The sequence below is a fragment of the Pelodiscus sinensis genome, chromosome 2 (genome assembly GCF_049634645.1).
Source record: "Pelodiscus sinensis isolate JC-2024 chromosome 2, ASM4963464v1, whole genome shotgun sequence".
NCBI lineage: Eukaryota > Metazoa > Chordata > Testudines > Trionychidae > Pelodiscus > Pelodiscus sinensis.
In genome coordinates, this window is record NC_134712.1 from 115,667,760 (window position 1) to 115,695,450 (window position 27,691).

The 27,691-nt window shown below is 42.7% G+C and overlaps 1 protein-coding gene across 1 annotated transcript; it reads left to right on the forward strand.

The window, feature by feature from the left end:
* The first annotated feature begins 6,802 nt into the window (after positions 1-6,802).
* On the forward strand, positions 6,803-27,024 carry IRF4 (interferon regulatory factor 4). The gene is made up of 9 exons (XM_014581444.3): positions 6,803-6,951; positions 9,219-9,463; positions 10,202-10,388; positions 11,551-11,639; positions 12,257-12,398; positions 13,075-13,182; positions 14,986-15,339; positions 20,422-20,534; positions 23,193-27,024. Exons 2-9 carry the CDS (start codon positions 9,260-9,262, stop codon positions 23,334-23,336), a joined length of 1,341 nt encoding a protein of 446 aa, XP_014436930.1. The 5' UTR covers positions 6,803-6,951; positions 9,219-9,259; the 3' UTR covers positions 23,337-27,024.
* Positions 27,025-27,691: the final 667 nt, after the last annotated feature.

Genomic DNA, 27,691 nt, shown 5'->3' on the forward strand with positions numbered 1-27,691 from the left:
GCCACTCCCTACTAACCCCTGCTCAGAGGTAAGGACCAAAGAGGTAGTCTAACAGATGCTCATCAAGTTTGTGAAGGTAACACCCTCCATGTCCCTCATTCACACATTTGAAACCCACAAAGCATTCCCCACTCTATAAGTCTAATTTTGCACCCAAAAATGATACATACATCAAAGTAAGATAAACAAAACCAGTGGATTGTGACATGAAGATTGAGGGTTTAATTTGCTCAAAGCACCTTTGAGTTACCTAACTTCATGTCCGTAAGTCCATTTAATGAAGCATGAAGGGTGGGGTCCATCACACCTTTCCCTTGAAATTACTGCCAGAGAGTTGGGCAGTGTCCAAGGCGAAGGCAGTATATCCAGAAGTCCACCTGGGCTTTGGCTGCACAACCATCTAGTGCCACCAAACCTGGTGCTGTCACTCCTGGCAGTTCTTCCAAAGTTGTGGGTTCCTGTTCCCCAATGATCCAAAATGTCTGGAGGTATGCAGATAGCAATGTGCAAATATCTTGGTATTTAGTCACTATTGCTGTGAGGCAGTGTGCCTCAGTTTCCTCTTTCACAAAGCCATGCAGGTTAGTTGTCTCTGCTGCTACACCCAGATCTAAGCCCATAATCAATCATTAGCTTAAAAAGTGCATGATCCTGGGATCTTTTTACTCCTGTCCATAGCAGGCACAAAAACTTTTCCAAAATCTTAAGTATGTTACACAGTTTCAAGAGGTTTATCATCCATATCAGTCTCTTTGTTCTAACCTATAAGAGTTGCAAGGAAAGACAAGATTTTCAGCAAACCAATGCTGGAGTAGCGTTTCCAAGAATGTTTTTCATATCACGCTCTCTCTCTAGACCAGTGGTCTCCAACCTTTTTACACCCAAGATCAAAGATCTACTGCCCCATCCGTCCCCCAAGACCCCAAGCCTTCCTTGAAGCTCCACTCTCTCTATTCTCCTCCTGTTCATCACTTGCTATCCCCAGCCCTTATACACTCTACACTGCCACTTTCCCCCCCAATTCTTATGTAGGAAGAGGTTTTTCCAACATTTGGTCTGTCTAGACTGGACCAAATATTAGAAAAACCCCTTCTTTTGGAATCCCTCTTATTCCTCGTGGAACGGGGAATATAGGAGTTACCGAAAGAGCATGTTTGCTCTTCCACTAAAAAAAGCAGAAGAACAAATGCATCCCTGGATGCAGATGAGTTTTTCCAGGATATCTCTGGAATCCTGGAAAAACTCCTGGGCTGTGTCTAGACTGCACCCCTTTTGAGGAAAAGGGATGCAGATTAGACACAGCAGAATTTAAATCCCCGCTTCATTTGCAATCTTCCCCGCTTCATTTGCATGAACATAGCTGCCGCTTTTTTCCGGCTCAGGGCTTTGCCGGCAAAAAGTGCCAGTCTAGACGGGGATCTTTCGGAAAATAAAGCCTTTTCCGAAAGATCACTTATTCCTCTTAAAATCAGGAATAAGGGATCTTTCGGAAAAGGCTTTATTTTCCGAAAGATCCCCGTCTAGACTGGTGCTTTTTGCCAGCAAAGCCCCGAGCCGGAAAAAAGCGGCAGCCATGTTCATGCAAATGAAGCGGGGAAGATTTAAATCCCCTCTTCATTTGCAATTGCGCTGTGTCTAATCTGCATCCCTTTTCCGCAAAAGGGGTGCAGTTTAGACACAGCCCTGCTGTCTAGCCATACCCTAACTGGGTTGAAACAGGATGTTTGGGCTCTGGGGTGAGAGTGATGGATTTGAGGGTGGGAAAGAGTGAGAGGTGCAAGCTCTGGGAGGAAATTTGGGTGCAGGAAGAGGTGGAGAAGGGGATGCTGGCTTGGGAAGGTGACTCCAGGCTGGGGAGTGTTTGAGTCAGATGGAGGGTAGTGGTACTAAGCAAGCCACAGGCTTGTGGTTGTGAGGGTGCAGGAATTTGGGTGCGGTATGTGAGGGGCTCAGGGCAGGGGGTTCCAGTGTATGATAGGCTCAGATCTAGGGTCTGTGGGGGTGCTGTAGTGTTATAACGCTGCAGCCAGATGGGGGCTTGGCCCCAACTGGGGGTTTGTTGGCCAGGATTCATTTTTAAATATAATACTATGTCAAACACAAAAAGTGTCTGCGTTGTCTTTATTTATGAAAGGGCAGGAAACCTGTTTTGAATCTGGGGGTCACTGATCCACAGAAAAGTCAGTTGGGGCCACACAAGGGAGATGCAAAAAAAAAAAAAAAACCCTCTTGCAACCCTCCCCTCCCCCCAAGCCTCAGTAATATGGCCCTAACTGTGATGGTGAGAGCAGGGGACATGGTACTGGGGAAGGGTGTTAGTGGGTGCTGGGGTAGGGGACAGCGAGCTTGGTTAGGGGCAGGGTTCTGCAGCAAGGCATAGGGGAGAGGGGACAGGGTGCCGGGAAGGAGGGTACAGGGCTCTGGAGCGGGGGACGGAGTGCTGGGGTGGGGGCAGGGTTCTGCAGCAGGGGACAGGGTGCCAGTGGGGAACAGGAGAGAGGGGACAGGGTGCTGAGGGGAGGGGACAGGTTCTGCAGCAGGGGACAGGGTGCCAGTGGGGGCAGGGAATTCCCTGCACCAGCCTCCTCCCAGGAATCCGCCCCCCTGCAGAGGAGGGAAGCCCCCGTGTGCGCTTCCTCCAGGCCCACCTCCCTCTCCCTGGGCGCAGGGAAGCCCCTGTGAGCACCTCCTCTGGAGCCAACTCTCCCTCCCATGGAGCAGGGAAGCGAAGTAAGATAAACAGAACCGGCAGATCGTGACATGAAGATTTGAGGGTTACAGGAAAATATTTGCTCAAAGCACCTTTGAGTTACCTAAATTCATGTTCATAAGTCAATTTCATAAAGCATGGGGAGGGAGGTCCATCGCAACATGATTAATGACTCTGATTTTATTTTGGTGCATCTTCATAGTAACCAATGGTGTTACAGTGGTGTAAACTGGAGTACTGTATTAGTGAACATGGCCGGTAATCTGCAGAAATTTACACAGGTTCCCCTTCTGAACCATGGAACTCCCCTTCTCCCCCAACCACCAGCCAAGGGGATTTCAGAGTAGTTGCAGCTGGGGGAGCACCTGAATGAATGGCGTTGTACTGGAGCCTCTGGCAGCAATGGGGCAGGGACCTCAACAGGATAACCTTGTGTCTATAGCTTTCTGATTTAGGAGGCAGAACTCACACGTCACCCTTTTAGTAGAAGAATTGCAGGGAAACTTTTCCAACTGAACTGTGACTTTACATTCACATGGAAATACTTGCTTAGGGAAACATGGGGTCCAAAGAGTTTGAAAGGAATGTTTTTGGATATTAGTGACTTCTAAAAACAAGACTTTCTGATGCAAGTATCCTATCAATCTTATTAAACCCTTACTAATACACCTATTTCACACATCCATTTGTACATTATAGGCCCAATTTTTTCCAGGGTTACATGGGTGCAATTCCCTCTGAAGTCAGTAGGAACTTCATATGTGTATGTAAAAGCTGAATCAGTCCCTTGTACATGAAATATTTGTGAATGACTGTTTAGAAGAAACAACCACTTTCCTGGCAAACATTTAGAGATTTTAGTCAGTGACCTTCAAAGTGTGGTTAACAGAAGGGTTATAAAACAATACAAGCTTTCTGACAGTGGGCTTGCAAAAACTGTATTCACACAGGAAACTTCCAAATGTAGTTTTGGACCTTTTATTAATATTTAGATTGCTAAAAAAGAGCATAGGCTGCAAGGTTTTTGTGTTGTTCAGAACATAATCAAGGCCAGTGGGTGATTAGGATTCCGGCATATACAATATGCACATTATGTAGGTCATCAATCTGATACTCCAATAGCTAATTAAAATAACATAACAAATAGTCTGGCAGCACTTTAAAGACTAACAAAGCATGTAGATCAGTGTTTCTTAACCTGGGGTGCATGCACCCCCTGGGGGTGCAAGTTATGCCAGATTTTTATGATATATCTTAGGTTTAAAGAACTGACTTACTTCAACGATTTTTAATAAGGGGTGCAAGAACATATTTTGAGATCCAAAGGGGTGCAGGCTGCAGTAAGGTTAAGAACCACTGATTTAGATGGCATCATGAGCATTTGTGGTCACAGCCCACTTCTTCAAATGACTGGAAGTGGACTGTGCCCACGAAAGCTCATGATACCATCTACTTTTTTTGTTATTTAAAGTGCTACCAGACTATTTGTTGTTTTTTAAGTTTTTCCTTTTATAGATTAACTTTACCCCCCTGAACCTTTAAAATAACATAGTTTAATTACTGGACACAATTTTGCAACCTGGATGCCTAAAAGTGGTCCCCTAAATTTTTGATTATCCACCTAAATTGAAATGGTCTGCTTCTCTGAAAACTTTGGTATTCACATTGACGTGATCTGCAGATGCCAGAGCATCTGAAAATCTGGGCACTACTATTTAAGCGCTTAAAAATGGATTTAGGAGTCTATTTGTAAGCATTCATGCCTAAATATTTTGGCAGTTGGGGTCATTCTCCCATAGAATGCTTTTGGCAAAATTAATAAAAGACAACAAACATTGTTTGTCATCTATACAGTCTTCATATATTTTTTTGCAAGTTCTACCTGGCTTTTTTTTTCTTAAGAGGTAAGGGGTTTTTCTTTAAAAAAATTATTTTAACTTCAGCTGAAAAGTAAGATTAAATATAACCACTACTCCAAACTGGGGAAAAGTTCTAGTTCTATCCTGAGGGGTTTGTTCTGTCTGTTTTTCACACTGGCTATGTCTAGACTGCAAGCCTCTTTCGAAAGAGAGCGTCTAGACTGCACGCGGAACTTTCGAAAGAGCAAGCCGCTTTTTCGAAAGAAAGCACCCAGTGAGTCTGGATGCTCTCTTTCGAAGAAGCCCTATTTACATTCAAGAACGCCTTCTTTCGAAAGAAGCACTTTCGAAAGAAAGCGTTCTTCCTCGTGAAATGAGGTTTACCGCCGTCGAAAGAAAAGCCGCGTTCTTTCAATTTAATTTCGAAAGAACGTGGCTGCAGTCTAGACGCAGGTGAAGTTTTTTCGGAAAAAGGCTACTTTTCCCGAAAAAACCCCTGAGTCTGGACACAGCCACTGAGACAGAGTTCTTTCTTTCAAACTGGAAAAAGGGGGAAGGATTCCACAATTGCCATTTATCACTTAATTCAATATGTAACACTTTTATATAGCCGATGAAATGTTTGCCATGATTCTCTCTATACCGTTATTATTATCTTTGCTTCTAATGAACAATATCCAAATCAGGCCTTTTCTGGGAAATATTAGGGGTACTTTAGATGGCTATGTTTAACCATGGCTAAAGCTGTGAACTTCTTATCTTGCTTTGATGTTTTAGGAGTTGATTACTGGGATAGCTGCCTGCAGATGTGAACAGTGTGTTTAATTGTTGGTTATTCCTGAGTTCAAGGAATGTTCATGCCTTTGATTCACCCTAAAACTTCATTTTAGACATGGCTTTGAGTCCTGTTATAAACCAAAACCTAAACGTGCTTTAGAAAAAAGCCCTGACTTTAGTTGCGTTTAAATTTCAGAAGATGGCGTTGAAGATTAGCAATTAATATACTAAACACTAGTATGTATCCTGTGCATAAATAGTCGAAAAAGTCAGTGTGCGCTGATTGTTTTCAATGTGCTATTTAAGAACAGAGGATGTGGATTTGTATTAAAAGTATTAAAACGGATTGGGGCAATAGGACAGCTGCTGCGTGAAATGTGTATGAAACCTGAAAGCTCCTAGACGACTTGTTGCTAGTTCAAACCTCGATCTTCCTCCTGCCCACCTTCGTTTTTGGAGAGTCGGATTTTTTTAAAACAAATATATTAACAAGTCATTTACAACCAGCGCTGTGTTTGCATACCGTGAGGTCAGTCGCCGCGCGGTTTAAAAGGGACCTTGCTCGGAGAGATTTGGTTTGCTCAGTTGAAAAATTTCGATCTACTTGATCATTCCTGTTTGCATACATGTCGTTCTGACGCTATGGACGGTGTGTGCATACTCTGGGTATGAAAGCATAGACTGCCCCATGCCATCTGTTCTTTTAGCATTAAAAATGTATCCGGTTCAGAATCCGATTAACTGACGTTTGCTCCATCGGGGTGAGATCGGAACCTCGGAAGAGTAACCACACAATATATACAGCTTAGCGCTGTCCTGACATCCACGTGGCTTTATCAGAGGGCTTCGCTCAGAAGTGCTGTGCCTCAGAACTGAATTGCAACAATATCTGACGTTCCAGACCCCCATCCCCACCCCATCTCAGTCTGTTTCACAACTCGCAGGTGTCTTCTGGTACCAATGACTTGGGGGCTGAGGCAGCTTATTCTCTGTATACACCATTTGGCTCTGAATATATTTACAAAAAATCCACAGTGACAGGGCGTAGGGTGAGCCTGCTTCTGCGTTTAGGAAGGGGCGCTTGTCCTGACTAGTCCACGTGTGGCAGCTTATTATGGAATGTCAGCCAATGTGCATTTCGCTTCCCGTCTCTCGCTGACAGCTGTTGCTTTGAGGGCACTGAGACGCAAGATTCTCTCGCAAGAACTTTTTTTGGCAGCAAACTAAGAAGCCTTCCATCACCATCAGACATGTTCTTGTAGATTTTGATACACGGCTCGTTTACAGTAAAATAAAGCTTGCAGTAAAACAGGTGATCGGGCAGGGATTTCCCGCTCTATTTATACATGTATGTGTATGTGTATAAAAACTACAAGTCTCTGTACTTTTCTCCACGTGTCACTGTGCCGCTTCAGCGCGGCCCCCGCGCTGAGTCTATATGCCTCGGCCAACCTCTGTAAAACTCCGCCCTCAACCCCCTCCCCCATCTCTGACAGCTCTTCAGTCCTATAAGTTCCTGCTTTCGCTCACTTGGGCTGTTTCATATCTTTTTTAACCATTTGAGAAAACAGGCTGCCTCCTGCACTGAGCGGCTGGGTGAAAGAGGTAAGAGACCGATCCTCCACAATGCTGGCGGTAAAGAAAAAGATTGGACGGGGTGGGAGGGAAAATTAGACACTCCTTTGGTTATTAAAGCAAGTAGGGATTTGACCCTGTTCTTTTAGGGGTGTAATTACTGGCTGCAAATTGAATGAGAGTTATCTGCCAAATTCTCCCCCTCGTTTTGTTTGACACAGAAGCTTTCTCTCAAGAGAAAACTCTTTCAACCCATGGGCTCACTCCTGTTTGGGATAAGTTAGAGAAATAGACATAACTTTGGATAGGCTAGAGAGCCTGCTAGAGGCTGTATTCAAGTAACATCATGGACATTTAGTGATAATGTTGCAAAAAGTTGCATAAATGCAACAGGTCAGACTGGGTGGGAAAAGGATTTGCTGTTGAATGTCTTGTTTTTAAACATAGCTTGGCTGGCTTGAATGATCCTACATTTGTTTTTGGGAGTAGGGGATTGACTGGACGTGTCTTCTTTGCTAAGTTCTAATTTCTGTGATTCTATGAGAGCAAGGGTTACTGCAGCACTGGTAATTAAGCGCATTTGCACATCCATTGATTTCTGGACCTTACACCTCTCTCTTTATATATATATATATATTTCATTAAGTTAATGTAACCCTGTCTAGCTAGGGTCAGGCATTTCGATGTCCGACTCCTACCCTCCTTATCTGCTTTCCAGCAGCAGCCCATGATTTTGGTGAGACCCGTATTTTCTGGCTACATTATCACTTTGGAAAGGGAGAAATTGAAAGTTGGGGGTGGATTCCATCATTACATGTTCCCTGTCATTTCTTTTTCATTGCCGGCTTTTTACCATTATCGGTAGTAATGGCCAAATGATGCCAGCCGGTCCGATCTGGGTTAAAACCTCCCAGCCGCTGGGAATGCTGGCTCTGTAGTACACCTGCCAAGGGCCCGCTCGCATCGCAGGCCGTGGCCGAGTTCAGCGGGAGTCCTGCTCCCTCTTCCTCGGCCCCAGGGGAACCATATTCGCTCTCTTCCTAAATGTTACCGTGCGGCGTTTGCTACGCGGCCGCTGGCGTGGAGGTGGCTGAGGACCCGCGCCCAGCGCTGCCCAGCGCTCTGAGCCGAGGATGCTCTTTCCCGGGCTCAGTCGATCAGACCCGCCCACTCCCCCAGCAGCTGCGTGGAAATGATGTTCATCAGAACCGTGTAGGACTGGAAAAGCCCCAGGCTGGGCCCGCAGCGCTGAGCGCGTGGGCGCAAGGCCCGCCGCTTGGCCGCGGGAGTCACAGCTGCGAAGCTAGGGAGCGCCACACACACTTCCACTTACAGCCCGGCTCTGTGGGCGTGGTGGTTGTCAAAAAGCACACCCGTCCAGTCCCCCTGCCTGCGCGCAGCGCGTGCGAGTGTCCTGACGGCAGGTAGGCTCTGGCCGGGCTAGCTGCGAGGTTAGCTCGGGTCGGCGTCTGTGTCTGGATGCTTGTGTTTGTGTCTCGGCCGGTCACTGCACACGCTTGGATGAGGCACAGCCTAGCCTCTGCTCGGTCTGCAGCCATTCCTAGGCGTAGGCAGCGAACTGCTCTAGCCTTGCATCGCGAGGGCTTATTAGCGAGACCCCTCCGCATAACGCATTGTCCTCCAGGCACGGCTTTGAGAAGCATCTTCTTGTGTGGGGCTTGTGAATTCGCACCACTTCTCTCGTGTGTGTGTGTGTGTGTGTGTGTGTGTGTGTGTACACGCACATATCTAAGTAGTCTTAGAGCTCATGCGCGCTATTTATAGCTATTTGTGGTTGAGGTTTTCAAAGCAGTGTCCGGGGGTTAGTATTTACATACGAACACAGGTGTATATACATGAACACATGCCCAGCTAGACTCTCAGTCTCTGTTTCATAAACACAGAGAGAGAGAGAGAGAGAGAGAGGCTACAAGCACGCGCACACACACAGAGGTTACAAGCGCGCGCACACACACACACACTGGCTAGAGGCGCACGTGCATTGTCCCCGTTCGCTAACCTCTCCCCATGTCCCCGCACATGCCGTGCCTGGCGGGAGCAGTAGACCCGATGGCAGGGCCTGCCTACTCCACCGGCCGGGCCCCCTTGCGGCCGCCGTGCACGGAGGAGGAGGAGGAACCTTCCCTTTCCCGGGCCAGGCCCCCGCCCCGTCCCAAAGCGAAGCCGCTCGGGCCATGGGGGGGTCTCTGCGGGGTGGCGGCCCTGCCAGCTCCGGCGCGGGGTTTGTCCAAGCGACTGACAGGGGGCGTCTCTCTCCTCCCTTTCCTCTCCGCAAGTTGGAGCCCGGGCGTGTGCAGCGAGCGGCGGGCGCGGGGGCATGAACCTGGAGGGCAGCGAGTGCGGGATGAGCTCGGTGAGCTGCGGCAACGGGAAGCTCCGCCAGTGGCTGATTGACCAGATCGACAGCGGCAAGTACCCGGGCCTGGTGTGGGAGAACGAGGAGAAGAGCATCTTCCGCATCCCCTGGAAGCACGCCGGCAAGCAGGACTACAACCGCGAGGAGGATGCCGCCCTCTTCAAGGTAGGGCGGCCAAGGGCCACTCGCAATCCTGCAGAGACACACACACCCACCCTTCTCTCTCCTCTCGTCCCCCTCCCTCGCGATCCTTCCCCCCTCGGTAGTTTCTATGGGCTGGGCGAGCAGCGGCAGCCGCCAGCTCCAGCCAGGGTCAAACAATCGTAAGCCCCAGTCAGGACGCGGCGCAGAACAACAGCCCGAGCTGCGCCCCTGGCGGGTAGGGGGTCTGTTCTCCCTCTCCGAGCTCTTTTCAGCCAGGACCCACCGCAGCCCCAGCCCAAGGGGAGTTTTGCCCTTGACTTCAGCGGAAGTTGGTTTGAGGGCGCGCTACCATGTCTTTCTTTTTCAAACGCGTTGCTTGCTGCCCCCAGCAACTCTGTGTAGTTTCTCCCAGAATGAATGCAGTTAATTGCTTTCCAACAGCAAGCGAGCTCGGGTTCGGTTTTTGTTTTTAACTACAGAGTTCCCAGGTTCCACATGGAACACTTCCCCTCTTTCCTTCTCCAATTATAATGCTAAACATTTGTTAGAAAACATTTATTTCTGCATCCTCCTTGTCATTTTTCTTCTTTCTTCTGGCTGTTTTTTATTTCTTTACCAAGGGACCACCTCACACATACTTTAGTATAAACCCATAAGGAATAAATTCTCTGACACACACTCAAATGCAATTTCAGTTTTTGTGATTATCTATCAATTGTGATTGTGATTTTTTTTTTTTATTATGTGACATGTTTTCAGGCTTGGGCTCTGTTTAAAGGAAAGTTCAGAGAGGGCATTGATAAACCAGATCCCCCAACTTGGAAGACAAGGCTCCGGTGTGCTTTGAATAAGAGCAATGACTTTGAAGAACTGGTTGAGAGAAGCCAGCTGGATATTTCTGATCCATATAAAGTATACCGAATAGTGCCAGAAGGAGCTAAAAAAGGTAGGCCAGCTTAGATTTTTATATACAGTACATTTATAGTCTCATTTTCCAATGTGCAAAAACCAAAGAGATGACCAATGTGCTGTCATTCGGGTCATGTATAACCATTCAATCACTCATGTAAGACTTTGTAGCAATCTGTACGATAACAAGATGTGGAATACCCACGTACAGCTTATTTGGATAAACTTCCCTTTGATTTACATTGGAAGTTTTGCTGAAAAAGAATTGCAGGAACCTGAATGGTAGCATTTGAAAAAATATCCCTTTGCTGGAGATATAGGCAGTAAGTAAATTATTGGAGGGTTTAATCTTGGGTGTACATCCTTTATATCAATTTTAAATACAGTGATACCTGTTTTAAGTAACCACTCAAGAGACAGGCAAAAGTAAGTTTGCTTAATGGAAGTGGACTTCAAATAAAGGGGGAGCAGATCTGAATTCTTTATGAGACAGATTGTACTTTACTCCTCCAGGAGTGAAGAAGTTTAGAGGAGTGCATTAATCTCCCTTACCTTCTTTGTCTCTGCATAGCAATCAAGTACAGTCAGGGTACGTCTATACAGCAGCATTATTTCAGGATAACTGATGTTATTCCTAAATAACATAGTGTTTGTCTACACTACAAGCCTTTATTTCAAAATAATGTCGAGCTGGAGGACTTCTTACTCTGACTCCTATAACCCTCATTTTACAAGGAGTAAGGGAAGTTGAAGGAAGTGTTCTTTCAGCACCAAAAGCCGAATTAAGTTATTTCGACTTAAGCTACGCAATTGACATAACTGAAGTCGCGTATCTTAATTCGACTTTAGCCCTGTTGTGTAGATGTACCCTCACAGTCCTGGCCCTGTGCCCCTTCTTTCTCAGACTTGCAAGACAACCCAAAAAGGGCACAAAGCAAGCAAGGCCACCACTCAACCTTCCTATACACTGGCCATAAAAGCTGAACGGGCACATAAATGAAATATGCTGCGTAGGCCTGCGTCAATGAAGCACATGCAAGCCCCTTGTTTGGGGATGGTGTAGAATGGCCTCTTAAACGAGGAAATTGCTTATTAAGGACCGTCTCTTGCACAGGTTTCTCTGCAGCAGATCATTTTCAAGTTCAGGTTCATTTAAGATACAGTTAATAACTTTGTTTTTATCCTTATCATATACTTAGGGGCAAAGCAACTCAGCCTAGAGGATCAACAGATAATGATGAACCATCCCTACACAATGACTTCTCCTTATACTTCACTACAGGCTCAGGTACAGCATCAGCCATGTATTATCTTTTAGCTTGTTTGTGAGGTGCCGATTGAGCTCATTTTTGCAAGATTATACCATTTTATACTACAAGCCTTTCTATGCTGATCTACCACCATTTAGTTCTGCATGGAAAAATACTTTTTTTATAAGAAACTGAGAGATCTGGAAGCAATGTTTTCATCATGTGAAACCACAGAGCAGCTGATCCATCTGTGATTTTTTAAAATGTGAATTACAGCTCTGTTTTGTTAGTGGTGTGTTTTTTTTTGTTTTTTGTTTTGTAAAATGGATGTATATTACCTTAGTACTTTTGGTGCTAGAAATTGAACATATGACACATTGATATTCTATAACATTTTGCCACAGTGCTCCATTGGCTGTTGTAATTTTTGTCATGTTTATAGTTTACAGCAGTGGTGACACACACCTTTTTTGAAAGCCTCCTTCTGATGGCAAAATATCATCCACTTTGATCCTCAAGAGTTATGGGAGAAAAAATAACAAAAGGTCTCATGCGCAAATGCTAAGGAAACTTTTATTAATATGGGAGATTATGAGAGTGACAGCATCAGTTCCGATTACAGCCAAATAAAATAATGTCTCATTAAACTCAACAGGTGTCAAACTACATGGTACCTCATGAACGTAACTGGAGAGATTTTGCCCCAGAACAGCCACACCCTGACATCCCTTACCAGTGCCCAAGTGTTCCTTTTGCAGCTCGCAGTCACCATTGGCAAGGTCCTGGTTGTGAAAATGGTAAGAACATCTCCCTTGTTTGTCAACAGTCACTCAAGTATGCCATTGGCATAGGCTAAAAAGCAAACTAGCTTTGAGAAGAGACAAATCTGTTTATCTTCCCTGCATCATAAGTATAGTGCTTAACCCAGCCTTGATCTGAAGCCCTTTAAAGTCAACCCAAAGATACCTGTTGACTTCAAGAGACTTTGGATCAAGTGTCATCACATTTCAGTTTGCCTCAATTTTATCTCACTCACAAGAAGGGATAGCTTGTGAAAGGACTAATGTTGACTGTGGTATGAAAGCTCTAATGCAGGAGTATCTCTCTTTTACCCACAATTACCTTCTTTCTGTTACCCAATTGGAGACATAACTACTTTGAATATTTTGACTGTCTTTGATAAAACTCTTTAAGATCTGTGAGACTGAATGGATTATTTTTCATCAGCCTCCAAGAACATCATTCTATGGTTAAAATGCAGAGTATGTTTATAAAAATATGCACTGATATGGTTAGTTAAAAAATGTAAAGAAAAGATTCTAGATAACATCTTGAATGGATAAAATGTTTTGGTCAAGGGAAAAAAAATTATAGAGACGGAACTCGAAATTCCCACGTGCATGGCTGTGAACTCTAACTTTGCTTTTGGGTTTTAGGTAGCTAGATATTATTTGACTTTTGTTTGTAAAACAGGTTGTCAGGTGACTGGAACCTTTTATGCTTGTGCACCATCTGAGTCACAGACTCCTGGGATCCCAATAGAGCCAAGCATAAGGTCTGGTGAAGCTCTTGCACTATCAGGTAAGTCTGTAACACTGGGCTTTCATGGTGAATGTTCTAGGGGGCTCTCCTTGTAACTTTCCAAGTAAATGTTTACTCATTGTTGTAGTGGCTTCATTGTGAGTGAAAGTAACATTTCCCTACCAAGTGACTTCTGTGCGTACACACTTCCCAACATTTTTAAACACATGCAGAACTTGAAGTACTTAAGTAGTCCTGATTGAGATGTGTAATTCAGATTGAGATCAATGGGACCATTCATGTGCTTAAAGTTACACATGCTTAAGTACTTTGCTCTTTCAAGGCTTTAGTAAATTCTTGGCTGCTGCTCTGTGAGATAGGACAAGGGAAGCAGATTCTTACCACACAGCCATATTGCTTTTAGATTCAGAGGTTTAGATGATTTTTTGTTATTTTTTTGTTCAAGATTTTGTCCTATTGATACTTTTCTTTTTTTCTGTTGACTACATCAGGATATGCAGCATTTATTAATCCTTAATAAAATGTAGCTGCCTGGTACAGTGGTGATGGCCTAGTCACTCTCTTGTGTTGAGTGACCACTTTACATTCATGCCTAAGATTTCATGTATACTTTTGTTTGCATTTCATTCAAAGACCATTTTACAAGGCAACTGATTGCATTTTGCAAGTCTTGTGGATAGTCGCTTGACATGGTCATGTACAACATTTTGAGAGAATCATAGCCATTTTCTGATGCATCTAAGGTTATGTCTATACTACAGTGCTGTTTTGAAATACCTAATTTCAAAATAGTTATTTTGAAATAGCAATTTTGAAATTGGCGCTATTCCTTGTGGAATGAGATTTACCAATTTCGAAATAAGCCCTCCACTATTTTGAATTAATTTCAAAATAGCAGTTGGCTTGTATAGATGCTAGGAAAGTTATTTCGAAATAATGGCTGTTATTTCGAAATAACTTTTCTGTGTAGACATATCCTAAGAGAACATACTGAGACTGAATATTAATTCCAGTGTCAACTTGTGGGGCTTGTCTACATTGACCTCTTTTCCGGAAGGGGCATGCTAATTTTTCAGATCGTAATAGGGAAATCCGCGGGGGATTTAAATATCCCCCGCGACATTTAAATAAAAATGTCCGCCGCTTTTTTCCGGCTTTTAGAAAAGCTGGAAAAGAGCGTCTACACTGGCCCAGATCCGGCCGATCCTCCGGAAAAAAGCCCTTTTCCGGAGGATCTCTTATTCCTACTTTGAATAGGAGGAATAAGAGATCCTCCGGAAAAGGGCTTTTTTCCGGAGGATCGGGCCGGATCGGGGCCAGTGTAGTCGCTCTTTTCCAGCTTTTCTAAAAGCCGGAAAAAAGCGGCTGACATTTTTATTTAAATGCCGCGGGGGATATTTAAATCCCCCGCGGATTTCCCTATTACAATCTGAAAAATTAGCATGCCCCTTCCGGAAAAGGGGCCAATGTAGACGTAGCCGGGAAGTATGAATATTTTTTCCTAATTAATGAAAATATGCAGCTTGCCAGGCATTGATTTCTAGCATATTTTCTGCTAGAATATTGTCTTCATCATGAGCTAATCGGTTCTCATTCCAATGGCCTCTATTGGTAGAAACTGATGTTAGAGTTTGTGTTTCCTTCGCCAACATATTTCATTATTTCAGTTCAATCTATATTTTTCCCTAATACAGTACAGGGCTAAATTCTGAGAGATGCTGAATATTAGAAATCACAGGTGTATAGTACCTGGCAAGATCTAGCCCATTGGCCTTAATGTATGCGATGTGATATAAAATACTCACAGTAGTGAAGAGTATTTTTTTCTAAATATACTTACAGACTGTCGACTGCACATCTGTCTATATTACCGTGAAATACTGGTGAAAGAGACAACGACTTCAAGTCCTGAAGGCTGTAGAATATCTCATGCCCAAAGTTATGAAGTCAGCAGCTTGGATCAAGTTATCTTCCCTTATCCTGAAGATAACGGCCAGAGGAAAAACATAGAAAAACTACTGAGCCATTTGGAACGAGGAGTAATACTCTGGATGGCACCTGATGGGCTTTATGCTAAGAGACTTTGTCAAAGCAGGATCTACTGGGATGGACCTCTGGCATTATGCAGTGACAGGCCAAATAAACTGGAAAGGGAGCAGACGTGCAAACTTTTTGATACTCAGCAGTTTTTAGCAGGTAATTCTCAATTTAGGTTACATGTATCTATATAAATGTCACCAAATCACTATCTTGTGATTCCAAAGGGGCATGATTAAATAGCTCTTTGCACTAAATTACTGTCTTCCACAAAAGGGGTTGGAAGATGCAGGTACTCAGCTATTCTCTGATTACGGCCCTATATATAAGTGTTAGGCAAGCACAGCCTGGGAATAGTTTTTCATTTGTATATTATCATGGTTAGTTCTGCATTTGATACACGTTTGTGGCACCCATTGAAAGTGGTAGGAACCACTTATGCTCACTTGAAGACAAGAAAAGGCCTGTATTATTTAATACTGGCTGGAAGGAGCCCAACAAAATAGTCTTTCTTAAGACTGAATAGCAGATGGGACCATATTCTGATTTTGGATCCTCTGTTGTAAATCTTCAGTAATTTCATACTCTGCTGCTGATTTACTCCAGACTTACCCTACTGTGAGTCTGAAATATGACTCTGATTATTTAAACATCAGAAAGTATTATTCCAATTCACCTGCAAAAGTGAATTAAATATCTTAAGGCGCCTACTCAAAATCCCTTCTTCCAGTTATTTGTCTTTGGATAGCAGAATGGAGGGGGAAACAGCCTCACATGGATACTCCTCCTCTGAGAGAGGAGTGGGTGGAGTGTTGACCCCAGTTTCCAAGACACTGGCCAGCACTCTCAGCTTGCACCAGAGAGGTGAGCAATCTGCTCCAGGGAAAGGGATCCCACAGATGACTTCCCCTCCCTTGGAGTAAGAGGAGAACCAGGGCAGCCCTTTAGTTCCGGCTTGTGGCAGAGCTACAGTTAATCTCTTAAGTTTTAGAGTGGCCTGCTCTTCCCTCTGTACAGCACACCTTGCTGTATTTCAGGCATATACATTGGTGCAAGTTACTGTTTCACAGAAAAATAATGCAACACTTTAAAAAATGCCCAAAATGAACCATCACTTCTAAAATACTTCATTTTCCAGGCTTTGATGTGTCATCCTAGCAGAATTATCAAGCAGCATATGCATTTAAATTCACATCTGAAGAGGATATGAAAATTGACAGTTAAAAAGGGGAATTTGAGCTGAATTTATAGGGTTACAACTTCTGTTGTATGCTAATTATAAGATGTATCATTATGCCTGCAATCATGTGCTGGGGAGCCCCTTTTCCTTTCTCAGATGTCACTTTAAATTTAATCTGGCTCTTCCAAATCATTCACAGGACACGTGGAAGTAGCTTTTTAGAAGTTTATTCCTAAAGGTTAATTTAACTTTTGTAAGCTATGCATTTGCATATACATGTGCACAGTTGCATGCCTAATTTATGTGCGGTTAGAATCAAAGAATCTTAGAACTGGAAGGGACCTTGAGAGATCATCAAGTTCAGTCCCCTGCCCTCAACCAAGCACTGTCTAGAGATCATCCCTGATAGATGTCTATCCAACCTGCTCCTAAAAGTTATCATATCTGTGCATGCAGATAGCCAGGTAACTTCTTAAGTGGCTATTTTGCCATGCATTAAACCATAGCTAAATATAAATTTTGCTTACTGAGCTCCAAACTAAGGGCATCGGGGTGCAGACAGTCAGAAGGTTAGACCTTTAGTGGAAGGAAACACTGCAGATTTCTACTAGTAGATGCATGTCCTAGAGATTCACAGAAGGAAGTTGAAGAGTCAGAGCTGTGGCCTTTAATCAGTACAACTGCATATTTATGCAGGAGTGTGTCCATATAGGACTCTCTTCAGGATTGCAAATTATATGATTCTGACACATTACAGGGTGATCAGATTCTAACACTTGGATTATTTATAGAGAGATCTGAGTGATGAATTTAGAAAACTAGGAGGGGGTGGGAATTAGGAGAAGGCTTAAAGTCTGGAATAGGGGAAGGATCTGAAGGTTTGTTAAAGAGGCTAGCATGAGTGGCACACAGGCAATTGGAGCTGGAATAGAAGGAAATGAGAGCTGATTTGGGGTGGTATGTGGAAAATCTGGCGGCAGAAGTCTGAATTTAATCCAGGAGATGAGAGAGTGCCAGTGGAGCTGTTTGATGAACCAAGTGACATGCTCAGAGCAGTAGAGGACTTCAGGTACCCGCTTTCATGCATTTGAAAGATCAGGGATTCTCTGATTCTCTTTCATATTGAAAGGAATTTCTTACTATTAAAAGCTTCCATGTTCCAACTCCCTTCTCTGTTCCATCCCTTCCACAGGCTATTATCATAGAATCATAGAAGATTAGGGTTGGAATAGAACTCAGGAGATCCTCTAGTCCAACCCCCTGACCAAAGTAGGACGTAGCCCAGCTAAATCATCCTATCTAAGGCTTTATCAAGCTGGGACTTAAAAACCTCAATAGATGGTGAGCCCACCACCTCCCAGTGCTTTACCACCCTCCTAGTGAAATAGCTTTTCTTAATGTCCAATCTAGACCTCTCCCACTGCAACTTGAGACCATTGTATTTTAGTCTGTCGTGCCACTACTGAAATACTGCAATATTTTGCAATACTTTGAGAATCACCAAGGCTGATAACATTCTGTGACAGAGGAGGGGTAGGGATGGAGTTATTTCCCCACTAGTAACATTGGGACTAATTAGTTGGGAGTTGCATTAATCTCAGACACCTCCTTGCCCTCTTTTATAAGTGAATGGATTGATCAGACTGAAGAACTGAAAATCCTCCTCTGCTTCTATAAGGTTGTGAGTGTTTTTAGGGTTTCATTGGTAATAGAGAGAGAACATTGCCTATGCAAGTCAACTGTGTCCTAGTTGTCATTGTTAATTTCTCATGAATTATTATACATTTGTGTTCTCAGATGAGACTAGGCCCAATTGTGCTGGGCACTGCAGTTACACAGAGTTAGAAACAATCCTGGCTCCCCAAGAGTGTTCAGTCAGAAGAGAGAAGACAGGCAAATCACAAGTGAAAGGAAGAGTTGTTGTTCCCCATTTTACAGATGGGGGAAGTCAGGCATGGAGAGATTTTATGACTTGCCCAAGGTCTTATGGGAACTGAGTCCACATCTTCCAAATCCCCATTGCATACCTTAACCGCAATCTGTGAGGTGTTATCCCCTGTCCATAGTGTATTCATTTTTTAAAATTATGTTTATTGATTTCCTTCTGAAAAGTGTCCTGAAAGACACAAACCACACCACCGAGCATTGTTTGCTCTTTATAAGTCAAAAGCATAAACATACCTTCTGAGAAGCAAAAGATGTGGATGTCGAAATAAATATGTGGTTTTCTTTTTTAATTCAATTAAATGTCACTAATTTTATAGCACCACTGGGCAATATATTTTAATCCAAATGGAACCCTCTTGTAAACATCTAATGTGGCTATTGATATACATAATATAAATATGTATGTATTGGAGAGGCAGTATTTCCTAATGACTAGAGCACTGGAGTGGGATTCAAGAGACCTGGGTTCTAATCTGGTATCTGCCCAGCTAAATGATTTTAGACAAGTTACATCCCCTCTCTGTGCCTCAGGATCCCCATCTGTAAAATGGGGAGAATGGTACTGCTGTCCTTTATAAAGAGCTTAGAACTCTGTGGATAAAAGTGCTGTTTAAGAATGAGGCGGTATTGTTGTTATTTATTAGAACCAGAGAACGATTATAGCTAGATTTGCACTTTGCATGTTGCACTGTTTTGAGACTTTGGTACTAAAGCCAAACATTTTGGATGTTGTTACTCTGTGGCTAAAGAAATTCTGAGTACTTTATAGACCAACCTAAAGGATGGAATCCTGGTCCAATTGTAGACAACGGCAAGATTCCCATTGACTTCAGTGGGGCCAGGATATCGCCCAAAGAGCTTACTCTGTAGAGTTTGCAATAGAGAAGCAGACATGATCCAAGACGTGACAGCAGCAGAGAGGGGAAAAAAGGACGAGGGGGGCATTGAAAGGCCTCAGATGTCGCTGTATTGGAGCCTTTTGAAAGGTAGCTGTATATGGCAATATGAGGTGTGATTGCAGCTTGGGTGGTCAGACCCACATTGGCTTTCCCGGTACTAAGATGGCTAAAATTAATAATGTTGATGTCACACTATCAGGTCCAGTGTGGTCCACACAAGGATGTTGGGGACCCTGGAGACCTGTGTGTAATGCTAGTCCATGTGGCCCCATCTTAGACTGCTATTTTTAGCCCTGCTATTGCATATATGTCTTACGTTCCTGAGCTGCAGTCACTCCTCAGATTGCAGCGTAGATGTATCCCTTAGAGAGCGATAACACGAGATCTCTGGGACCCTGGCTCCAGTAGTAGAAGTGAAAGGAAATCCATCGAGAAAATATGTGCTCTGAGCTAATGACATGCTTGTTGGCTCATGACTTGGGTAGAATGGGCAGCATACAGATACTAGCATGGCTCTGCTTGGGCCTGATTCTGAACCCACTGAAGTCAATTGGAGTGTTGCTATTATTTTATGTGGGAGCAGGTTCAAAACCTTGCAAGGGGATTGGCCATCTGCTTTCTAATGAACAGCCTATGTTTCAATGTTCACTCATCACAAGAAGTGGTACCAGCACTGTAGCTTGAAGTCAAAGTTTAAACACTTTTGTTACTTCAACTGCTCTGGGTTCTATTCAGAAGGGTGACAGGCCCTCCTACAACATCTCAGCAACATTGTCTTTGACAGAAGCAATGCATTGTGACTTGCATAGCATGATCCTTCTGAAATGTGGCGGGTGGGAGAGGGGTAAAGGGAACTTAACCTGGCAAAGTTCAAAAGCCCTAAAGAGTGTTTCCGAAACTTCTGTTATTGTGCCAAACCTAAGCAGGAATCTGAGGAACTCTCTATTGCAGTTCATAGGAAATTACTCAGAATGCAATGCAGATAGAATAATTTGAGTCTCTTGGGGGGTACAAAGTTTTCAGCTGTTTGTCTCTTGCTGATACTTACCTATGTTTGTGGTGAAGTCTTCAAGATCACTTTTCTCTGCTGGGATCTCTCTTTTCTCCCAGCCTCACATTCCCTTTGCTAGGGCCTCTTCATAGGTCCTTCATGACTAGTCTGGAACTCAGCCACTGATGGTGAGGGTTTTCTGAACATATCTTTTCTGCTTTCAGAACTGCAAGCTTTTGCCCACCATGGACGTCCATTGCCTAGATTCCAGGTTGCTCTGTGTTTTGGAGAGGAATTTCCAGACCCACAAAGGCAAAGGAAGCTAATTACAGCCCACGTAAGTAGGATTTATTTTATTTCTTAGTTTAAAATCAATGGTTTGTGAATCTTCCAGGTAGTCTTCTCTACCTTCTATCGGTATGTTATGAGGCAGGAGTACAGCTTAATGGATGGGGTACTGAACTGGGAGACCAGGTTCAATTCCCTACTTTGCCACTAGACTGCTGGCAAACCATGTCCCATCCCATGCCTCAGTTTCCCCACATCTAAAATGGGGCTAAGAAGACTGGCCTCATTTGTAAAGTGCTTTGAGATCGACCAATGAAAGCACTCTCCAGGAGCAATTATTACTATTAGCTAAATGGAATGATTTGACTAGTGTCAGCCATGTGATGCTAGTAAGCAGGACATTGTATGTAATATGATTACATGGCTGGCAAAGCTGGTGCATAAGTGTGAATTCCTTTAGCATTGCCACATTAGATGCTGGAGCACAATTAGGTTTTTCACAGATACTCTCTCTCCTTTCTCCTCTCGTGGCCTCTGGTGTCTGCACTGAAAAATGCCGTAGGCAGACTGAGGCAGACTTTACTGTTTGGGTTAGTCTTGCTTCACATTTTAGCAGTTACTTTTTTAATCCTGGGCCTTGACTATGCTGCATACTTTTACATTTCCTGCTGTGGTGCAGCTGTTCCAGTAGTAGTGGAGGCTGAGTTCAGCTTTCCACACTGCATCTTAAAAAACTCAAGCTCCCCAAAGGAGATGTACCCCTGCTCTCCATTCCTACACTAGTGCCAGGGCTTAGTCTGTTGCCATTATCTCTAAGGGCATGTCTACACTAGCTCGGTAGTTCGAGCTAGGTAGGCAAATGAGGGCAACCGGAGTTGCAAATGAAGCCCGGGATTTAAATATCCTGGGCTTCATTTGCATCTTCCCGGGCGCCGCCATTTTTATATCCCCCTTAGTCCGAACTCCGTGCCCGTGGCTACGGGCACGAATTAGGATCTCTAATTCGAACTACCTACTCCGTGCCGCGTGTAGCCACGGGCACGGAGTTCGGACTAAGGGGGATTTAAAAATGGCGGCGCCCGGGAAGATGCAAATGAAGCCCGGGATATTTAAATCCCGGGCTTCATTTGCAACTCCGGTTGCCCTCATTTGCCTACCTAGCTTGAACTTCTGAGCTAGTGTAGACATACCGTAAGAGGTGAGAATACTAGTGTTTAAGGCACCCGGATGCTAAGATGATAGACTCCCAAGAGTTTTTTTTTTAAATAAAATAATTAACTTCCCTTAGCTAATTGTGACTTCCTTACCACTATCTGCCTGCAACACATTGGCATGTGGTTCCCCTGGGTGGAGGGTTGCAACTTTCAAGTTCAGGTTGCTGTCCTACCCAGTCATCCTCTGTCTGAATAATGTTCCCAAGGTCTGGTTAGATTTTTCTTCTGTTCAGAGATTTAACAGAAATCCAACCCCCTCCTCCACATACAGGCATCAGTCCTGGGTTTTTAGATTTCTGGGGATTATCAGGTCAGGAATACAGTAATTATTCTAGCAAAGATCAGGGATATCACTGTACCTCAAGCCTCCTCATTATCTCCTGAGGCCCTCACCAGTACATCCTCCTCTTCTCTCCCCCTCCCCCCCACATACACAGACAAAGCCAGTGCCCACTGTTTCCTTACACCTCTCAATGAGTTTGTCTCTCCTCCAGGGCCATGCCCCAGACCTGAACCTTTGTTATGCTGCTGGGCAGGGGACTGGAAGCTCAATTCTTCTCTGGAGTTGTCTGAGCCCCTGCCTTGGGTCCTGAGTTCTGCACTTGGAATGGGTGGTACATTAGTTGGGGAGGGCAGGAGCTGAGCAGGCTCCATTGAGCAATCTCAGGCTCCCATCCCTTCCTCCATTGCAGATAGCAGCTGAAAGCTGGGAGAACATGTTCTCCCCCCTGCCACCCACACACATCTTTCCTCTGTACAATGATGTCCATGTGCAGACATGTCTAAGGATTTCAAATTGGGAGGAGGGCCTGGCCCATAAAAAAAACCCTTTTGAGAGCATCTTTGTTCTCCATTTAAAAGTCTCAAGTTTTTTAGATCTTAGGAGTCAAGGTTAAATATTTAACTAAAGCCCCTGTGCAAAGATGGGAGCCCTTAGCGCCAGTGAGACACACAAAATAAGTAGAGCCTCTCAAACATTTCACAAAATCTTGGCCATATTAGACCAGCAAAGTGCTGAACAAGTACAGTTAGGGGTGAATGGACATACCGTCATATTTAAACTGAGAAGCATTATTTTTGAGAAATAACTCTAATCATTTCAAGTTTCAGACTTTTTGGACACAGAATAAGGGACAGATTTTTGAAAGTGAAGCATGTGAAGCTGAATGTCTGCATTTTGCCATGCCTAATTTAGCCATGGAAATGTGGGCACACACCAATCAGACATTACATGTAAATATGGATTAGCTGACAGGGTATAGTTGCAAACTGCTTTATGCAGTGGTTTTTGCTGGCAAAAACTGCAGCCAGCTCTACAAATCTGGAGATGAAGTAAAGACAGAGTCCAATGAAAATAGAATGCATTTTCCTTCCATTTTGGTATGCAGAACTGTTTTATTTTGTCTTGTTTTAAAACATCGTTTTATTGTTGAGTAAGTTGCTAACATTGAGTATGCTGTCACACTTCAATAACGTTTTTATCTGTTGTTAAGGTTGAGCCAGTGTTTGCAAGGCAGCTGTACTACTTTGCTCAACAAAACAGTGGACATTTTCTGAGAGGCTATGACTTACCAGAACATGTCACTAGTCCAGAGGACTACCACAGAGCTATTCGCCATTCCTCTATCCAAGAATAATCTCCTCAGAAGGAGCGTGTTTAAAGCTATGTAAAGATGATACATATTGGAAGAACAGAACTGGATTACATTTTGGGGATGCAAATCACAACTGGATTTATCCAGGAAAATAAAGTCTGAGAGATTGGAAAATGAACTAGACAAGAATATTGTACAATAGAAACAATGGGTCTTCAGGATTTGGACGGTACATCTCACATAGATTCTGCGGTTACTGGGGATAACTGTGAAAACTGACAAAATGTTTGATATGTTTACATTGTTTAAACATTCTCCATGGTTTGAGGATGACTTCTTACTGAAGACTTAAATTCAAAGTTTACAATGTTAAATTTGCAGAGCTATTTATTTGTGATTACAAATCTCAGGGCGGAGAAGTATATTAGCAGTATTCCCAGCACAAAGCTGTAGCTACTGTGGGAAAGATAGCACACAAGTGGCCTAGGAATCCATAAATATTATGTTGTGAATAGCTACATATGTAAATGGTTAAGAATTTAGATTAAGTGTGGTAAACTTTTTATGCCTATATTCTTCTATGAAAGTTTCAGTGTTAATTTTTTAAAAAAAATCCAATTCTAATGAGATATATATTTTTAATGCCTGACATTTCTCTTCACAGGACATTTTGTTGCGATCATTGCTGTTTGTGGATTGATACCCATAATAGCACTTAGAAGAGTTGTCTAGAATGGTGTATTTGGGGTAGTATATTTTGAAGCGTGACCATTTAACATTACAGAGTCAGCAATCAACTGATGTTTTTTGCTAACAATCTCTAGAACGGGGAGTTTTTGCTGTCTGTGTTGCAGGTGGGACCATTGACTCGAATGCTAGAGCCTAGAATAAAACAGGTTTTTGAGGAAACAAAGCTTTGTAACCTTTGATAATTATTCTTTCATAAGTGATTATTTTGGATGGGCATTCTCAGTGGCACATGTATGTAACATGTAATAGATTTCCAAAGTACATTTGTACAGATATGGTAAATATTCACAAAAAAAGTTGTTGTCTTACAAAAGGTCAAATTCTGCTCTTGGATGTGCACTCTTTCTTGTGTACAGACGTCAGTGGGCAACAGGTGTCCGAAGAAGAGCAGACTTTGGCTCACAGTATTAGTAGGGTTGGGAATATTTATCCTAGCTTTTGTTTTAAAAAGTTTAAAAAAGTGTAATTTCAGGAGATTTACAACTCTTAATGCTGGGTTGTTGATTATTTGCTTGCATATGCAAATGAACATGAAACTCTTTTGTATGGCAAAGAGAGAGAGAGAGATCTGTCATATTCAAATGTATGTGCATGTACAAGTGAAATTCTAAAGCCAGTTATGCAGCAGGCCAGACTAGATGATCATAATGGTCTGTTCTGGCCTTAAAAATCTGTGAATTTATATTTCTCATGCCAGAAAAATCCTCTCCACAGTTAGAAATACTCTTTGCTTGAATTTCTAGCTAGTACAAAATCGTATATGGTCTGACAGCAGACTCGCATTCTAGGGCACCTAAATTTATACATCTTAAAGATGCATACTATTTTGGGATATAATATCCCTCTTTTTTTTTCTTCTCTCCCCCCCATAAATCCAGTTTATAAATTCATTAGGTTTTGATGTTCTTTATTTCTTGAAATGTATTCTCTGATTTATATATTGTTAGGAGAATACTCTGTCCCAGAGACATTAAAAGTTCTGCTTTAGTCAGCCTCCAACCCTTTTTTTCAATTTGCACACATCTATGTTTATTTTAGTCCAATGAAGCATGCCTAGCTTCAGTTGATATCAACTAGACTTCTGTGTGCAGGATTGCAGAAATGAATTGTTATACAGTATTTGATGTGGTTTTAACTTTTCCTAATAGTCATTGCTTTCCTTGCTAAGTATATCAACTCTCACCTCAGAATCAAGCTATGGATTCCACCTGGTCAATTTGGTAGACCAGATGGGTTGTTTTCTGAGGTAGGTTAGTTCTTAGAGATCTGCTCCTGCATTAACATCTCAGGCGAGCAAGAGAGCCAGTTAAGTAAGTGTGAGGTTTGTTTATGTAAAGGTTGCAGGAACAGACCACAACAAAGGGAGTTTGAAATATGAAAATATTCAGTATGTTGATTCACTTAACAAAACATTGAAAAATACACGTTTTTTCCTTGCTGAATTGTAGTCATTGTAAGGAATACAAATAACTGAGGGCCAGATTCTGCTATTGGATGCCTGGGCCTCCCATGGATTTCAGAATTTGGATCTTGATGTCTTCTATGGCTTATGTGAAATCTGGATTCTTAAAATGAAGGCATAGTGATGATGATGATGAATGTTTTCAGTACCACTACACATTTTGTTCAGTTCATCAAGTGTGACTTGTAATATGCTATTTTTCAGGATTATATTACTAAATTCCCTAGGAGAAAATAAGAGGTTGAAAGTTAGTGATATTGGCTCTTGACCCTGCTCCCATGGAAATCAATAGTGAAAGTCCCATTGATCTTCAGTGGGAATCAGATGATGCCTTGCAGGAGCAAAGAATGGAACGGACTGTTAAGTGATCAGTTTTAATCCTTCCGGCACGTGAAGGGAGTTTCAGATTGTTCCCTCAAGAGTATAAAGACCACAGCTTCATAAGCTTATATGTTTTAGAATAAAGGCTACAGAAACACTGAAAGTTTGGGGGTTACAAATTACATTTATTTTTTGCTTGTAGATATTTTAGGATAGTTTACTGTTATGTTAGTCTGAAACCTGATTGTATTGAACTACTTGTTGTTTTGGAATGTGATACCTTCCAGGAAAGCAGGGAATTGCAAGTATATAATAAGGCAGCTTCTCAAAATGTGTTCCAGGTTTTACCCCTTCTAGCCATGGAGTGAAGAAGTTTTCAAACTTACACTGATTTTTTAATCCTTTGATAATGATGGCCAGGATTTCACAGACTCATTGCAGACAACCTATATTGCTGTTACATTACTACCCCGATTAGGCAAAGCATAGGAACTCTTAGTTTGAGCATGTGTTTAAATCCATTACTACTCAGCAAAGCACTTGAATGCATGACAGATTCTTAGTGCTTTGCAGAATTGGGCCTAGAGAGTGAGGCACTGGGATGTGTGTGCATGTGTTAGAGAGAAGAGGAGTTGGAATAGGACCAAAGGGAGATGAATAAATTAAATAATGGGAATTGTCCTGCTGGTGTAGCAATAGCTTATGCCATTACACACAGTAACCCAAAGCAAGAGAAGAGTCTGAAAAGAGATCTAGTAAGCCTTTTAAGACGGGGAAACTATGCAAGTCTTTGTATTGCATCTTCTCTACTATACAAAGTCAGAGGTACAGGGAGGTAGTCTTCTGAAGGAACTTTTAATTATTCTCCCCAGTGTAAAGTTAGCAGCTGTCGAAGAAAAAACAAGGAAAGAAAAGAAAAAGAACAGCATCCAATAAGAAGCTGCATGTGACATCCAGTAGGACTTTCCACAGATTCTGACCTAATATTAAATACCCTATTTATAGTGTAATAAAGGTGAAAATTTATTTAATACAGACAAAAATCCAGAAAGATCTATTTTTGAAAAACGAGTAATGACTATCTCGGTGGCATTGTGAATTACATTGTAAATTGATTTTTAAATACTGTATTTGATTTGTGTGACAACCTGCTATTGTTCCAAATAACCAATACATAAATAAAGTGGGAAAAACATGCACATTTTCTCTGGTTAAATATTTTTACACCAGCACTAGTATAAGAGCTTTTGAATTACTTCCTACTTCTGTTAAACTTTGTTTATAGCTTCAGAAGTCTACTTCCTTCCTGTAGGATTTCAGCGGTATAATATCTTAAATGTTTTACTCCTAGCAAGATTGATAAGCAAGATTGATCTGTGTTTTAAATGAGCCCCATTGCAATTTGTCAATATTGTAATCTCATTCTAATATTGCTACAAATGTCTGAGATCTTTTGTAGGAGCTTCATGCCCCAGTCCAACAAACTCTTTGCTTTCCTAAAAACTGGCTTTGTCTCACTTTTGTGAAATGGTTCAGTCTCCTGTGAAAAAAGCTCATTAACACTTGAAGGGATGTGGGTTAACCAGAAATGAGAAGATATATTTTAAGCAAATACAGTGTAAAAGGGTTTGTGGAAAAAACGCAGGATTCACGTGAAAACCCCCATGCTTTGTACGTATGCTGTTTACATCAGCATTTGCCAGCAAAGTGGAGGTGGGGAAACACCATTCTCATCAGAGAGCTTTCAGGAAAAAGTAAAGCATTCACAGTCATGCTGCTGTAGATCATTGTCTCCTTCTAGCCCCGAGAGATACCATAAATATGTGGTTCCTTTTTAATAAGAACAACCCTTTTAAAAATATTG

Excerpts from the sequence above, each read along its gene's own strand:
- IRF4 (XM_014581444.3), top strand. The coding sequence starts at position 9,260 with ATGAACCTGGAGGGCAGCGAGTGCGGGATGAGCTCGGTGAGCTGCGGC. Across the intron at positions 10,389-11,550 it reads GCCAGAAGGAGCTAAAAAAG|GGGCAAAGCAACTCAGCCTA; the intron begins GTAGGCCAGCTT and ends TCATATACTTAG. Across the intron at positions 20,535-23,192 it reads GGAAGCTAATTACAGCCCAC|GTTGAGCCAGTGTTTGCAAG; the intron begins GTAAGTAGGATT and ends TCTGTTGTTAAG.